General features: G+C 39.2%; 1 protein-coding gene across 1 annotated transcript in view; it reads left to right on the forward strand.

Moving 5' to 3' along the window:
* The window catches only part of ANKAR (ankyrin and armadillo repeat containing), a 71,728-nt gene that overhangs the window by 3,830 nt on the left and 52,190 nt on the right, over positions 1-15,708 (forward strand). The window contains exons 3-5 of the mRNA XM_025405476.1: positions 10,627-11,064; positions 13,667-13,830; positions 14,482-14,585. Of these exons, the coding sequence (XP_025261261.1) occupies positions 10,627-11,064; positions 13,667-13,830; positions 14,482-14,585 (706 nt within the window). The remainder of the gene's footprint in view (positions 1-10,626; positions 11,065-13,666; positions 13,831-14,481; positions 14,586-15,708) is intronic.

A 15,708-nucleotide genomic window follows, 5' to 3' on the forward strand; every position in this document is an offset into this window, starting at 1 on the left:
TGTCGGATTCCATTAGTATTTTCTTGAGGATTTTTGCATCCATGTTCATCATGGATATTGGTCTGTAGTTTTCTTTTTTTGTTATGTCCTTTCCTGGTTTGGATATTAGGGTGATACTGACTTCACAGAATAATTCAGAGAGAATTCCCTCTTTATCTTTTGGAATAGTTTCAGTAAGAATGATACCAGTTCTTCTTTGAATGTCTCATAGAATGCAGCTGTGAATCCATCTGGTCCTGGACTTTTTTGTTGTTGGCAATTTTTTATTGTTTCAAGCTCTCTACTTGTTACTGGTCTGTTCAGAGTTTCTGTTTCTTCCTGATTTAGTCTAGGAGGGTTGTATATTTCCAGGAATTTATCCATCTCCTCTAGATTTTCTAGTTTGTACATATAAAGGTGTTTATAGTAACCCCAAATGATCTTTTGTATTTCTGTGGTATCGGTTGTAATGATTCCTGTTTCATTTCTAGTTGAGCTTATTTGGATCTTCTCTCTTCTTTTCTTGGTTAATCTAGCTAATCGTGTATCAATTTTATCTTTTCAAAAAAACAGCTTTTTGTTTCATTGATCTTTCGTATTGTTTTCTTGTTTCAATTTCATTTAGTTCCGCTCTAATCTTTATTTCTTTTCTTCTACTTGGTTTGGGTTTGGTTTGTTCCCGTTTCTCTAGTTCCTTGAGGTGTAACCTTAGATTGTCTATTTGTGTTCTTTCAGACTTTTTAATGTAGGCATTTAATGCTATGAACTTTCCTCTTAGCTCCACTTTTGCTGTAATCCCAGATGTTTTGATATCACTATTACCGTTTGGTTCAAAGATTTTTAAATTTCCATCTTGGTTTCATTGTTGACCCAAAGATCATTCTGGAGCAGATTATTTAATTTCCATGTGTTTGTATAGTTTTGTGGGTTCCTTTTGGAGTTTATTTCCAGTTTATTCCACTGTGATCTGAGAGGATACTTTATATAATTTTGATTTTTTAAAATTAATTGAGACTTGTTTTGTGACCTGTGATCTGTCTTGGAGAATGTTAAGCCCTTTTTTTAATTTAAAGGTAATTTATCTGGATCAAGGTGATGCTAAGAGCTTTGTGAAGATCTGAGGTCCGTGGAGGTTAAGGATCAGCAAGAGTGGGTGATGGTTTCCAACAGCGTTAGAGCCTTGACATTTCTGACAAAAATTGTGTTTACTTTTGTTTCCCTTTTTACAAATTTACCTGAGGCTCTCATTTGAGAGGACGTGGGACTGATGATTCATCATTCTGAATGGGCATATGCCAAATTGGTAAAGAAACAACAGCCTCTTTTTAGATTCAGATATCTAGATGGAAACTTTCAGTATAGAAGTCAAATTCTAGAAAGTGATAAAGGTTAGATACATATTGATTAATCATCCACATGTTAAAGCCACGAGAGCCTTTGGATCATCCAGTTAGAGCACCAACAGAGACCTGGTCATGGCAGGAAGGAGCACATGTCTTGTGTAACTAAGGGAAGAGGGCTCCTGCTTACTTGATGACAAAGTTAGTTACATCAAGCCACTTCATGGCCCAGGATCTGGTCTATTTCATCCAGCTGTGTGTCATATCTGAGGCTGCCACCCTCTATGAGGATTCCCTTGCAGTGGTGCACCTGGTCAGGGGATCAGAGACACATAGGAACATTCTAGTCAAGTTGTAGGTGGAAAGGGAGAGCACCAAAAGACTAATGCTGTCTGTTTTCTACACCTACATTTTCAGGGGTGATACTCAAAACAACCACCAGCACAGTACTGGCACTGACCAATCAGAATGGACGTCAGCCATAATGCTGGAGCAGGGTCTCGGAGACCTCCTGCTTGTCATATTTACCCTTTTCTGGATCATGGAGCTTTTCAGGGGATCCCTGGGGAGGGAGGTATTCAATGAGCTTGGGGCTGCAGCAATTCAGTTTGCCAGTTGAGGGTTGTGTATTTTAACAATGTGGCGTTACTGATGCATATTAGCTAAATATCAGTCCTTTCCTGATAGGAAACTTACATCTTGAGTTTTGTGATTCTACTTTTAAAATATCTCTCAAAATCATCTACTTTGGCTTATCTCTACTGTAACACTGTAGTACAGAATACCCTTTTCCACTGCAACAGCATTCTGACTGCTCTCTGCCTCAAACCTTTTTAAAATTGTTTATAAATGACGTTGGAAACCTTAACAAATTCAGTCAGTCTACTATCATGTGCCTGGGGATAGTGTTGGGTGTGTTTACAATAAAGTGCTTAATGCTGTTGGCTCCTGGACAATCAAAGATGAGCATCACAGCCATGCATGGTGGAATCTGTCTTTATTCCCAGCTACTCAGGAGGCTGAGGCAGGAGAATTACTTGAGGCCAGAAGTTCGAGGCTGTAGTGTGCTATGTTCGCACCTGTGAATAACCAGCACTCTGCAGCCGGGAAACATAGTGAGAACCCCACCTCTTAGGGAAAAAAAACAAGATGAACATTACACCTAGGAGAAATATTTTTTTCTCCCTCCACTGCACATTGGGTGTCTGCTTTAGAAACTTCAACAATGTGTGGTGCAAGCAATGGTAAATGACCACCAGCATACATACTAGACCTACTGAAGTAGTTTATAGGGGGAAACTCATGGTGGCAGTAGCAGGAATAGGCACAGGTTTCCCCATCATGCACCACACCTGGAGTACCACTGTGAAATCCTACAGGGCCAATAGTCAGACTCTAAGAAAGGGACCTGAACCCTTGGGCTTTTATGCTACCTGATTAAAGAAGCATCAGGTCAGAGGAAAGGATACAAGAGCAAGATGTTTTAGCCTAGGTTACCCTCCAAATTGCATCAGAAACAAGGACATGAGTCAAGTTAGTTTTTGAGAAATGATTCCAAGGAACAGGAGTGAGGGACAGGAAAAGTGAATAGAAAAGGAGGGAGCATCAACCCAAGAATGTGCTGTTGAGCTTTTTCACCACTTTGGCAATTGGGATTTATTTCGTTGGGACATTCTGAGGAGTCATATAGAATACACTGCAGAATTGCCAGCCTAAGGGATGTGCTATGGTCTGAATGTTTATGTCTCCCTGAAATTCAAATGTTGAAACCTAATCACCAATGGCATTAGGACATGGGACCATTGGAGGGTGATTAGTTCATGAGGACAGACCCTCATGAATGGAATTAATGCCCTTATAAAAGAGGCCCCAGAGAGCTGCCCTGTCCCTTCCACCCTGTACAGATACAGCAAGAAGGTAACATCCATGAACCAGGGAATGGGTCCTCATCAGACACCACATCTAACTTGATCTTGGATATCCCAGCCCTTACAGCTGTGAGAAATAATTTTCTATTCTTTATAAGCTACCCAGTCTATGCTATTTTCTTATAATAGCTCTAAATGATTAAGACAGGATAGATAAGGGAAGAGTGTATCCACTGGCTACTGTCTCTCATTAGCCAAAGTTTGAATGGAGGGTTAACTTGCTCATGCTTTCAGATTTGTTCCTACACCAGAATGGCTGGATGGGTTCCATCAGGAGTCTTTTTTTTTTTTTTTTTTTTTGAGACGGAGTCTCGCTCTGTAGCCCGGGCTGGAGTGCAGTGGCCGGATCTCAGCTCACTGCAAGCTCCGCCTCCCGGGTTTACGCCATTCTCCTGCCTCAGCCTCCCGAGTAGCTGGGACTACAGGCGCCCGCCACCTCGCCCGGCTAGTTTTTTGTATTTTTTAGTAGAGATGGGGTTTCACGGTGTTCGCCAGGATGGTCTCGATCTCCTGACCTCGTGATCCGCCCATCTCGGCCTCCCAAAGTGCTGGGATTACAGGCTTGAGCCACCGCGCCCGGCCTCCATCAGGAGTCTTAACAGCAGTGGCAGAGAAGCTTCAGGGCAAAATAATCCTGTGGTGCACTTGAGGCGAGGTACAGTCAGGTCAAGTCTGTGTGGAGCAAAAACTACAGTTTAAAAATGTGGTCTGAAAGGATGTGAGGTAGGGAACAAAAGATGTCTAATACACAGTGTGACTCATGGAAACTTGACTGCAGCCTTTTCTTCCAAGCTTAGTGTTACAGACTGAGGGAGTGTACTACCTCTCCACTGGCATGATCAGAGAGCTGGTGTCCAAGCTTTGTAATTGCAGGTACACAGTGTCAAGCTAGCAGCAGTGTAAGTTGTTACATCACTATTCACGTTTGGGAAAACAGCAGCTCCTCTCTTGGCATGACTGGGAAACTGTTCACACCTTGCAGCTGACCATGTGATTACCTTAAACACTGTGCCACAGCGGATTTCCAAGGAATTGTGCAGAAAGCCAACTCTTTTTGGGAGGGCAGACTGCTGGGAATCAGTCTTGGCCAAGTTAACCTTTACCTCTCACTTAGCTTTGCACTGTGCAAACCACCAGCAACATCATTCTTTAAAAACAGTAGCAATAGTAGAGAATAGAGCACACCAAAAATCTGGTCATGTTACCCAGGTTTCTCAGCAGGTATTTTAGTTAGGGTGGATCCCTTCATCTAATTCATAAATTCTTGAACTCTTTCCAGAAGGCTAGGAGGATGGAAGGAAAGAAGAAAACATCTCATGATAGCAAAATAGCAGAAGGGAACTTTTAATAGAAATATTGAGAAAAAATGGGAACTTATTTAATATCACAAGTAAGTAATGTGAGTTGGGTTGTTTTGTTCTCTGTTCATTCCCTGTCCTCTATCTGGAATGCCTTCTTCCTGCTCACCCCACACCACTCATCCACATTCTTCCTATGGTTATTGCTACTCATTTTTTGAGACTTGATTCAGACACTGCCTCCTCTATTCTGACTCTTATCTGTGCACAGAAAAATACTTTGTATTTTGAATTGAAATTATTGGCTTCATTTCTTTCTTCCTTATTAGACATTAAGCTCCTTCTTGAGAGCACAGAAAATTGTGTCTTTTTTGGTTTGATTTTAAATTCTCAGCACCTTATACAGTGCATGACATATAGTAAACTTTCAATACATGTAGAAATTAAATGGGTAATAATAGAATATAAGGGAATTCGTCTGGCACAGTGGCTCACACCTGCAATTCCAACACTTTAGGAGGCTGAGGTAGGTGGTTCGCTTGAGCTCAGGAGTTCGAGACCAGGCTGGCCAACGTGGTAAAACCCCGTCTCTACAAAATATACAAAAATTAGCTGGGCGTGGTGGTGCACGCCTGTAGTCCCAGATGCCTGGGAGGCGGAGGTGGGAAGATCACTTGAGCCCAGGAGGTTGAGGCTGCTGCAGTGAGCCAAGATCATACCACTACACTCCAGCCTGGGTGACAGAGACCCTGGCTCAAAAAAAAAAAAAAAAAAAAAAAAAGAGGTTAAAGCTGTGGAAACTTTTTTTCCCCTCATTCCCCTCATCCTCCAAATTTCATTTCATGCAATTTTTTATTAAATTCCTTTTCATTATTTACTTTCCTATGACTTTGTATGTATTTCTTCCAGCTTATTTACATAATGTGCACTTTGTTTTTTTATTTTTATTTTTTTTTAAGGGACAAGCTCTTACTCTGTCACCCAGGCTTGAGTGCAGTGGTATGAGCTCAGCTCATTGTAGTCTCAGACTCCTGGGCTCAAGTGATCTTCCTGCCTCAGCCTCCTGAGTAACTGGGACTACAGGAATGTGCCACCATTCCCAGCTAATTTTTTTGTTTTTTATTTTTTGTAGAGATAGGTCTTACTATGTCACTATGTTGTCCCTGCTGGAACATTTCCTTTCTTTAATAACTTTATTTTTCTTTTTTTTGCTTCTGGTCCTTGATTCAGGGAACATTATTTTTCATGATATGAACAATCATGTTTTTTAAATTTTTTCAAGTAGCTGAATTTTACATGTACTTATTACTAATTCAGTTCCAGTCTTTCGAAGGGAAATACTGAACTCTTCTTGATAAAAAATGGGATATGAAGTTCCATTTTTTCCTTAGAGATGTCTTTCTTGATAACTTCATCCTTCCTTTTGTCAGAACTCATTGCTTTAAGCCTACTTCACTTTCCTTTAGCACCCCTCCCTGCCCCTGGTCCTGTAATTCCAGTGTCTCTTTCATCTGAGAGGCTCTCCTCACCTGCCTGGCGACCCTTGCTGCTTGTTTTCATTTAAGAGTGAGGCAGGAACACTGGTAGACCTCACTGCAGAGTGATGAGGAGGAACCCCTGACATTCCACTGGGAAGCCTGTCCCCCAGATGTTATATCTGCAGGTCTGTTTCCTCCAGTCTCCTGCTTGGAGGGAGGGCTGTGAGTCTGGGGCCAAGGGAGGCGAAGTGCTGAACTGTGGATATCTCAGTTCAGCACTCAGACTCTCATTTAACTAGTTTTCAGCACAGCTGCTCCTCCCAACTCTCAGCTGTGCTTTGTACCCTTTTAGTGAGAAAGAGGAGGAGGACTGTGCTATCTGGGGAAGGTGATTGAGGTCTCACTACACCTTTTGTTTTAAAAAAATTCTTACACCATGGCCTGTCCTTCACAGCCTCCACATAATGCTTTCAATTTCTAAGGCTTCTTGTGGTTTTTGTTGGCTCCCAGCCACCCCAAGCCATGAGGTTTTAGTGCTATCAACAATATCTCTGGCTTTTTAGATTTCTTTAAACTGCCAGAATCCCTCTCACTTCTTTATAATTTATCTAACTATTTTGCAGAAAAGAGATGAATTATAGTGGCCATTTTAAAAACCCAAGAGTATTCTGGCCTTTTTAAAAAAAAGATTTGAGAAAGAAAAAAGGAAAAAGGAGGAGACACATTGACGTATAATTTACACTTTAGAGCATATATACTGGAAACAAATGCCACATTTTCTACAGTCATGTCTTATGACTCCAAGCAGTTTTCTCAAGCCTAAATTAAGGGTAACATTGTAGATATAACTTTTTTTTTTTTTTTTGAGACGGAGTCTCGCTCTGTCGCCCAGGCTGGAGTGCAGTGGCGCGATCTCCACTCACTGCAAGCTCCGTTTCCCGGGTTCACGCCATTCTCCTGCCTCAGCCTCCCGTGTAGCTGGGACTACAGGCGCCTGCCACCGCGCCCGGCTAGTTTTTTTTGTATTTTTAGTAGAGACGGGGTTTCACCGTGTTAGCCAGGATAGTCTCCATCTCCTGACCTGGTGATCCGCCCGTCTCGGCCTCCCAAAGTGCTGGGATTACAGGCGTGAGCCACCGCGCCCGGCCGATGTAACTATTTTAAAAAGACTATTTGACAAGAAGAAAGTCCTCAATTTCTTTGTAAATGGCAAGAAAATGTAGCACGGGAAATTCGTCATTTTTTGATAGAGTAAAATGAAGTTTTAATTCTTACTAAATGATGATTACTTAGCTGGCAGGTTCTTTGTTTATTATGTATGTCTAGCTTCTTATTGGCAAAAAAAAAAAAACAGCAATGTATAATACTAGCCTGAAAAAACAAATTATGTTTTTGGCCCAAGTGAGAAGCCGATACCCTCGTTGAAGAAAAATCACGTTTTCTTGTTGTTCCATATTTTCCTTGATCAAAGCTGGGACTTATGTTGTATCTGTCTTCACTCTCCTTAGTAACCTACTCATCTGTCTGCTTTCATCTTACACAATTTTATTGGCATTGTTAACTTAAGAATCATGAGATTTATAAATTTAGAATTATTTTATTTTAAATTTTTGTGGGTACATAGTAGGTATATATATTTACGAGATATTTTCACACAGGCATACAATGCCTAATAATCACATCAGGGTAAATGGAGTATCCTTCATCTCAAATATTTATCCTTTCTTTGTGTTACAGACAATCCAATTATACTCTTTTTTTTTTTTTTTTTGAGACAGAGTCTCGCGCTGTGTCACCCAGGCTGGAGTGCAGTGGCGCGATCTCGGCTCACTGCAAGCTCCGCCTCTCAGGTTCACGCCATTCTCCTGCCTCAGCCTCCGAGTAGCTGGGACTACAGGCGCCCGCCACCACGCCCGGCTAGTTTTTTGTATTTTTAGTAGAGACGGGGTTTCACCATGTTAGCCAGGATGGTCTCGATCTCCTGACCTCGTGATCCACCCGCCTCGGCCTCCCAAAGTGCTGGGATTACAGGCTTGAGCCACCGCGCCCGGCCTCCAATTATACTCTTTTAGTGTTTTTAAATGTATAATAAATTGTTGTCTGTAGTCACCTTGTTGTGTTGTCAAATACTAGATCTTATTCATTCTATCTAACTATATTTTTGTATCCATTAATTATCCCCACGCCCCTCCTGCCCCACCATTCCCTGCCACCTTTCCCAGCTTCTGGTAACCATCTCTATTTCCATGAGGTCAATTGTTTTAATTTTTAGCTCCCACAAATAAGTGAGAACATGCAAAGTTTGTCTTTCCGTGCATGGCTTATTTCACTTACCATAATGTCCTCCAGTTTCATCAAAGTTGTTGCAAATGACAGAATCTCATGGCTGAATAGTATTCCATTGTGTATATGTACCACTTTTTCTTTATCCGTTCATCTGTTGATGGACACTTAGGTTGCTTCCAAATCTTGGTTATTATAAACAGTGCTGCAACAAACGTGGGAGTACAGATACCCTTTGATATTCCGATTTCCTTTCTTTTGGGTTTATACCCAGCAGTGGGATTGCTGTACCATATGGTAGCTATATTTTTAGTTTTTTGAGAAACCTCCAAACTGTTCTCCATAGTGGCTGTATTAGTTTACATTCCCTCCAACAGTGTACTAGGGTTCCCTTTTCTCCACATCCAGCAAGCATTCATTTTTGCCTATCTTTTGGATAAAGGCCGTTTTAACTGGGGTAAGATGATATCTTATTATAGTTTTGATTTGCATTTCTCTGATGATAGAGATGTTGAACACCTTTTCATATGCCTGTTTGCCATGTGTATGTCTCCTTTTGAGAAATGTCTATTCAGATCTTTTGCCTATTTTTTTAATCAGATTAGATTTTTTTCCAATATAATTGTTTGACCTCCTTCTATAGTCTGGTTATTAAGCCCTTGTCGGATAGATAGTTTGCAAATATTTTCTCCCATTCTGTGGGTTGTCTCTTCACTTTGTTGATTGTTTCCTTTGCTACGTAGGAGCTTTTTAAGTTGATGTGATCCCATTTGTCCATTTTTGCTTGGGTTGCAAAATGTGATTGTGAGATATTACTCAAGAAATCTTTGTCCAGACTGATATCCTGAAAATTTTACCCGAGTTTTTTTAGTAGTTTCATAGTTTGAAGTCTTAGATTTAAGTGTTTAATCCATTTTGATTTGATGTTTGTATATGGTGAGAGACAGGGGTCTAGTTTTATTCTTCCATATATGGATATCCAGTTTTCTCAGCGCCATTTGTTGAAGAGACTGTTCTTTCCCCAGCATATGTTCTTGGCACCATTGTTGAAAATGAGTTCATTGTATAAGTATGCATTTGTTTCTGAGTTCTCTGACCTCCTTTGGCCTGCGCATCTATTTTTATGCCAGTACGATGCAGTTTTGCTGACTATCATTCTGCAATATACTTTGAAGTCAGGTAATGTGATTCCTCCAGTTTTCTTCTTTTTGCTCAGGATGACTGGCTATTCTGGATCTTTCATGGTTTCATGTATATTTTAGGATTATTTTTTCTATTTCTGTGAAGAACAGTGACTGCTATTTTGATATAGATTGCAATGAATCTATATATTTCTTATAAAGGGTTACAGTCTTCAAGCTGGCCATTCTGACAGGCACTTCGAGAAAGAGAGGAGCAAGACAGGAATCTAAGCTGAACTGTTTGGCCAAGTATACATATTCAGGTATACATATGTAACAAGTTGTAGGAAGAGCTATGAACATTCATGAAGTGGGTTCTAACATGCGTATTGAACAAACATGCACGTTACAAATGATCCATGTTCACTTTGGGGTGGAGACTTAACATATAAATGCATTACAATTAGGCCCTTATTATATGTCAGAAGGTGAAGCAGTGACTTGAAGGCATTCATGTGTACAGCCTCTGTAAACAGTCCAGAACCACATCATGGTCAGTAGTCTTATGAGGATAAAGTTACTGAAGTCAGTCTCTTGTCCAATCAAAGCTCTAGTTATGGCATGGGGAACAGGAAGGTCAGTTATTCAGCATCTGTTGGCGAATATGCCGTAATTATTTTAAAAATGCTTATCTTGAGGACAATGTTTGTTTAACTGTTAGAGAAAAAAGAAAAACCTTGTGACTGTTAGAACATAGTTTATTCTTTAAGTAGAGGGGTTTGTGACTTCACCCTTGCCTGGCATGGCCCTAGGTTTTGTTTATAGTTTGGTATCTTATTGCCACAAAGAGTCTATTCTGTCAGTCTTATGATCTGTATTTTAATATTAATGCTGGTCAGTTGTTGTGTCTAAACCACAAAAGGAAAGGGGTATAATGAGGCATGTCTGACCTCCGATCCCATCATGGCCAAGAACTTAGTTTTTAAGGTTTCTCTGGGGTCCCCTTGGCCAAAACGGGTCTGTTCAGTCAGTTGTGGGTGGTGCTTAGAATTTTATATTTGGTTTACAGCATCTAATTTTTCCTTTACTGTCATGTTAGTAGGATTTCACGATAAAATCCTGTTTTCAATCTTCCATATTTATCCAGAAGCCAAATATGAAATTTTCACTATCTAAAATTTTCCTTTTTTATCATGAAGGTTTGACTGATATTACAAAGGATCCAGACTTTAATGAAATCTATGATGAAGACGTGAATGAAGATCCAACATATGATCCCAATAGCCCTGAAGAAACAGCTGTATTTATGAAATATGCTGAAAATATTATGCTAAAGTTAACATTCAGTACCACACAAGTTCAACAGTATGAAAATGTCTTTATATTTGAAACAGGCTATTGGCTTACTAATGCTATAAAATATAATCAGGATTATCTTGATATCTGTACCTACCAGAGACTACAGCAAAGATTATATCTTCAGAAAAAGATTATTCAAAAACACTTTGAGAAGAAAAAAGATATCAGAAGAGGGATAGGATACCTAAAGTTAATATGTTTTCTGATTCCATTTCTACTGAGTTTAAAGAAGAAAATGAAAGTTCCATATTTAGGTAGTCTGCTTCAGCCTTTTTCAGGTAAGAGTATCACCAAAAATCAAATATAAAATATAGGTATATATTAAATATATGTTTAAATGCAATTTTGTTTCTAGTATATGGGTGCAGGCAGTAACCTAGCTATAACCTGTTAGAAAGAGAAAACAAACAAAATTTAATATCTCTAATGTAATTAAAAACACTCAGCGTATGTACATAGTACTTTGTATATATTTATACCAATTATAAGGACTTCTGAAATATTTACAATAAGTTAAAATAAAATAAGTTATGTATGTATAGGGAAATATGCCATATCCATGATGGGAAAACACTGTGAATGTATCATATCTCATTCAAATTACTCTATAAATTCAGTGTACTTCTATTCAAAATCCTGATCATATTTTTCACTGAAGTTTACACACTTACTCTAAAATTAATATAGAGCAGCAAGGGGTTGTTAATGATCTTTCATTTCTGAAAAATAGATTGAAACATATTAAAACTACAGTAATTAAATGAGGGTAGTATTGGCACTTTAATAAACAAATAGAGCAATGTAAGAGAATAGAGAGCTGAAACAGGCCATGATTAATGGAATTTGATGGGACTTCAGTATAAACTCTTCATTCTACACTGATTAGCACACAATTTATACATTTTCATTGCTTTCCAAGCATGTAGGCTTATTATAATGGACTTTCTATTCAGATGGCAACTTTTCAGCAGAAATTTTGCAAATTCTTTTTTTTTTTTTTTTTTTTTTTTGAGACGGAGTCTCGCTCTGTCGCCCAGGCTGGAGTGCAGTGGCCGGATCTCAGCTCACTGCAAGCTCCGCCTCCCAGGTTCCCGCCATTCTCCTGCCTCAGCCTCCCAAGTAGCTGGGACTACAGGCGCCCACAACCGCGCCCGGCTAATTTTTTGTATTTTTAGTAGAGACGAGGTTTCACCGTGGTCTCGATCTCCTGACCTTGTGATCCGCCCGCCTCGGCCTCCCAAAGTGCTGGGATTACAGGCGTGAGCCACCGCGCCCGGCCATTTTGCAAATTCTTTAGTGAAAGTTTGTATCATGAGAATTCAGGTGCTGAAGATATCAATATCTGTGAACTATTAGAAATGGAATCATGACAGTGCATGGCTCTTGGGTGGTAGGGAGCATGTATAGAACTGAGAGGGACTTGCTTAAAGAGAATGTTAGCTATATCTGCAATATCTTATTACTTAAACTATGGGAAGCAAATAGGACTAATGTAAATAGTTAATTCTAGGTGCTGAGATCAGGGTGTATAGTGTATATTATTGTTTGTACTTTTCTTTACCTTTTATATTTCCCAAAATACATTATGTCCCTTATGTTGAGGAAACTATATTCTACTAACCAGTCAAAATATTGAAAAAACCTAGCCTTTGCTGGAATTTGAGGAAAGAAATTTTTTTGAGGCAGAGTCTCGCTCTGTCGCACAGGCTGGACTGCAGTTTCATAATCTTGGCTCACTGCAACCTCCACCTCCCAGGTTCAAGCAATTCTCCTGTCTCAGCCTCCCAAATAGCTGGGATTACAGCCACCCGCCACCATGCCCAGCTAATTTTCTGTTTTTAGTAGAGACAAGGTTTCACTATGTTGGCCAAGCTGGTCTCAGACTCCTGACCTCAGGTGATCCGCCTGTCTCGGCCTCCCAAAGTGCTGGGATTACAGGCATGAGCCACCACGCCCAGGAGAGATAATTATTTTAAAAAATAAGTTATCTGTGTAGTTTCATTACCTTCCAGAAATACAGGATGGTTATTTCTGTATGTGAGATATACCCATCTATGTCTTTATAATGTCTCTTTTTACCTAAACTAGCTGAGATAAGTTTTTGTATATTTAACCAAAGATTCTCTCAGGCACAGAGTTTCTGGTCCTTTCTTATAATTGGGAGTAAGGTATTAATCTTGAGCTCATGATAAATCGAGAACTAGAACAATGTTTTGAGCATACTTTTGAAATGTCTGTACAATGAAACTACAGAAAGTGCTCAAAATGTAAATATATTTTATATATACATACATATATATGAATATATTTTATATATACATATATGTATATATTTGAGATATATATAATGTATATATATGGTAATTGACTGAGGGCAGTATTGGCACTGTAATATATATATTTGAGACAGGGTGTCACTCTGTCACCCAGGCTGGAGTGGAGTGGCATGATCTCAGCTCACTGCAGGTTTTACCTCCTGGGCTCAAGTGATCCCCCCACCTCAGCCTCCCAAGTAGCTGGGATGACATGCGTGCGCCACCACATCCAGCTAGTTTTTGTATTTTTAGTAGAGACGGGGTTTCACCATGTTGTCCAGACTGGTCTTGAACTCCTAGGCTCAAGCGACTCGCCCCTCTCAGCCTCTCAAAATGCTGGGATTATAGGCATGAGCCACTGTGCATGCCCAAAAATATATTTTAATGTTAAAATATTTATATACATTAACAGCAAAAATAATTTTATGCACTATAATTGCCAAGATTTTAATTTCATCTGAAATTTTCCTACTTTGTTTACATGAATGAGAAGTTAGATCTCTTAAAATATGATTGTTTTTGTGTTGTTCACTTTTTAAATAAAAATTTGTTTTCATTTTTGGAGATGACAAGGTCAAGACAGAGCGAGAATTGCCTCCATTTATTTATGGAAGAGATTTTAAATGCCAGAATTTTCACTACAAAGAGAATCAATATTTTCATGTTCATGGAGGAATTGAATTTGATATCAGCACCCCTTCAATTGAGAATGCCTTGGAAGATTTTCAGGTTTAAATGATTCCTTAGACAGTTTATCATTTCTCAACTCTTTTATCCTATTATCCAACCAAAAAGAGCCTCTGTTGGTACAGGCACTAGACAGCTTTCCAAATGATTATTCTCACAACTCAATAATTTTTTCATACATTATTTTAACATAAATGAATTAAGTGCAGATATATGTAAGGTACTGTGTTGGATATCTGAGACAAAATTATAAATAAGCTAGGTACATCTATCATCCTCACAGAATTTACAGACTTCTAATGGACCATATTTGTCCTAGAATAGGTAACCGAAGAGTGCAGTAGAAATCTCTGGACACTCAGTACACATTGTTCCATTTTCCTCAAAGAATCAGGATTAGAACAGAGATCCTTTAAAATTTTGGAACAGTAATTCTTCACCTGGAATTTAGTATAAAAATACTACATTTCAATTGTTATTGCTTTTCTGCCTTCTGTATACTATATGTCTGTCTTTTAGTATTTTTTCCTCCTTCTCAAAGTAAGGATTAGATATATGCAGCTGCTATCCGGGTCTTCTGGAATAGTAAATTTAAAATTTGTCATTTACATGTATACTATTTCATACAAAGAATTATTATAATTGTTTAGATGTGTCTAAGGATATGTCTTTAGTAACATACTCATATTTTAGAAAAATTTAGAAAAAATACGAGATTGTGCTGCTAATACATTCATAGAAGATTCAGGATATAAAGAATATTACTCAATACCAGTCATGGAATTTCATGGAAAAAGGTAAGGAACTTTTACTAATTACTGACGCTAGCTACAGTTTGTTGAAAGTTAGTAGAGAACAAAGAAAACGACAAAATGCAAAGGTTAATTTAAACCTTTACAATGGCGATTCCAGAATAATAACCACCATGAATGACATATGGACTCAACAAAGTATTAAATGTTATAGTTATTACTCATGTATTTGGTATAGTCGGTGTAATAATCCTTAGAGTTTGTAATTAGTTCTTATAATTAACAGAGTGGTTAAACAGGGATAGAGATGAGGATCAAATCCCAGCATTTTTTGTCTTTTATGTGTTGTGTTCTTGGATTTTTAAATCTTGGACACTGAAATTTGGAAATATGGGAACTAGAGCTCAGAGGAAACATTTTAATTAGAGGCAAAGATTTAAAAACAAATAAGGACGTTTTGCTTGTTGGTTCGTTTGTTTGCTTTTAAGGCATGCAAGCAGTTGAGAGGATAGGACCAAGTCTGGAACTTTGGAGAATAGTAACTGAGGTGGGAGGATAGCTTGAGCCTAGGAGTTCGAGACCAGACTGGGCAACATAGTAAGACCCTATCTTTGTTTTTGTTTGTTTGTTTGTTTTTGAGACAGAGTCTTGCTCTGTCACCCAGGCTGGAGTGCAGTGGTGCAATCTTGGCTCACTGCAACCTACAGCTCCTAGGTTCAAGTGATTCCCCTGCCTCAGCCTCCTGAGTAGCTAGGATTATAAGCATGTGCCACCACGCCTGGCTAATTTTTGTATTTTTAGTAGAGAAGAGGTTTTGCCATGTTGGTTAGGCTGGTATCGAACTCCTGACCTCAAGTGATCTGCTCACGTCAGCCTCCCAAAGTGCTGGGATTACAGGCATAAGTCACCATGCCTATTCATAAGACCCTATCTCTACAAAAAATTTAAAAGTTAGCCAGGCTAGGCGGCACATACCTGTTGTCACACCTACCCAGGAGGCTGAGGTGGGAGGATCTCTTGAGCCTGAGAGGTAGAGGCTGAAGCGAACAGTGATTGCGCCACTGCACTCCAGCCTTGGTAACAGAGTAAGACCTTGTCTCAAGAAAAAAGAATACTGTATTTACAGCAATAAATAGTTGCATTTGGAGGAGAAACCCAAGTAATATTA

The sequence above is a fragment of the Theropithecus gelada genome, chromosome 12, assembly GCF_003255815.1.
Source record: "Theropithecus gelada isolate Dixy chromosome 12, Tgel_1.0, whole genome shotgun sequence".
Lineage (NCBI taxonomy): Eukaryota > Metazoa > Chordata > Mammalia > Primates > Cercopithecidae > Theropithecus > Theropithecus gelada.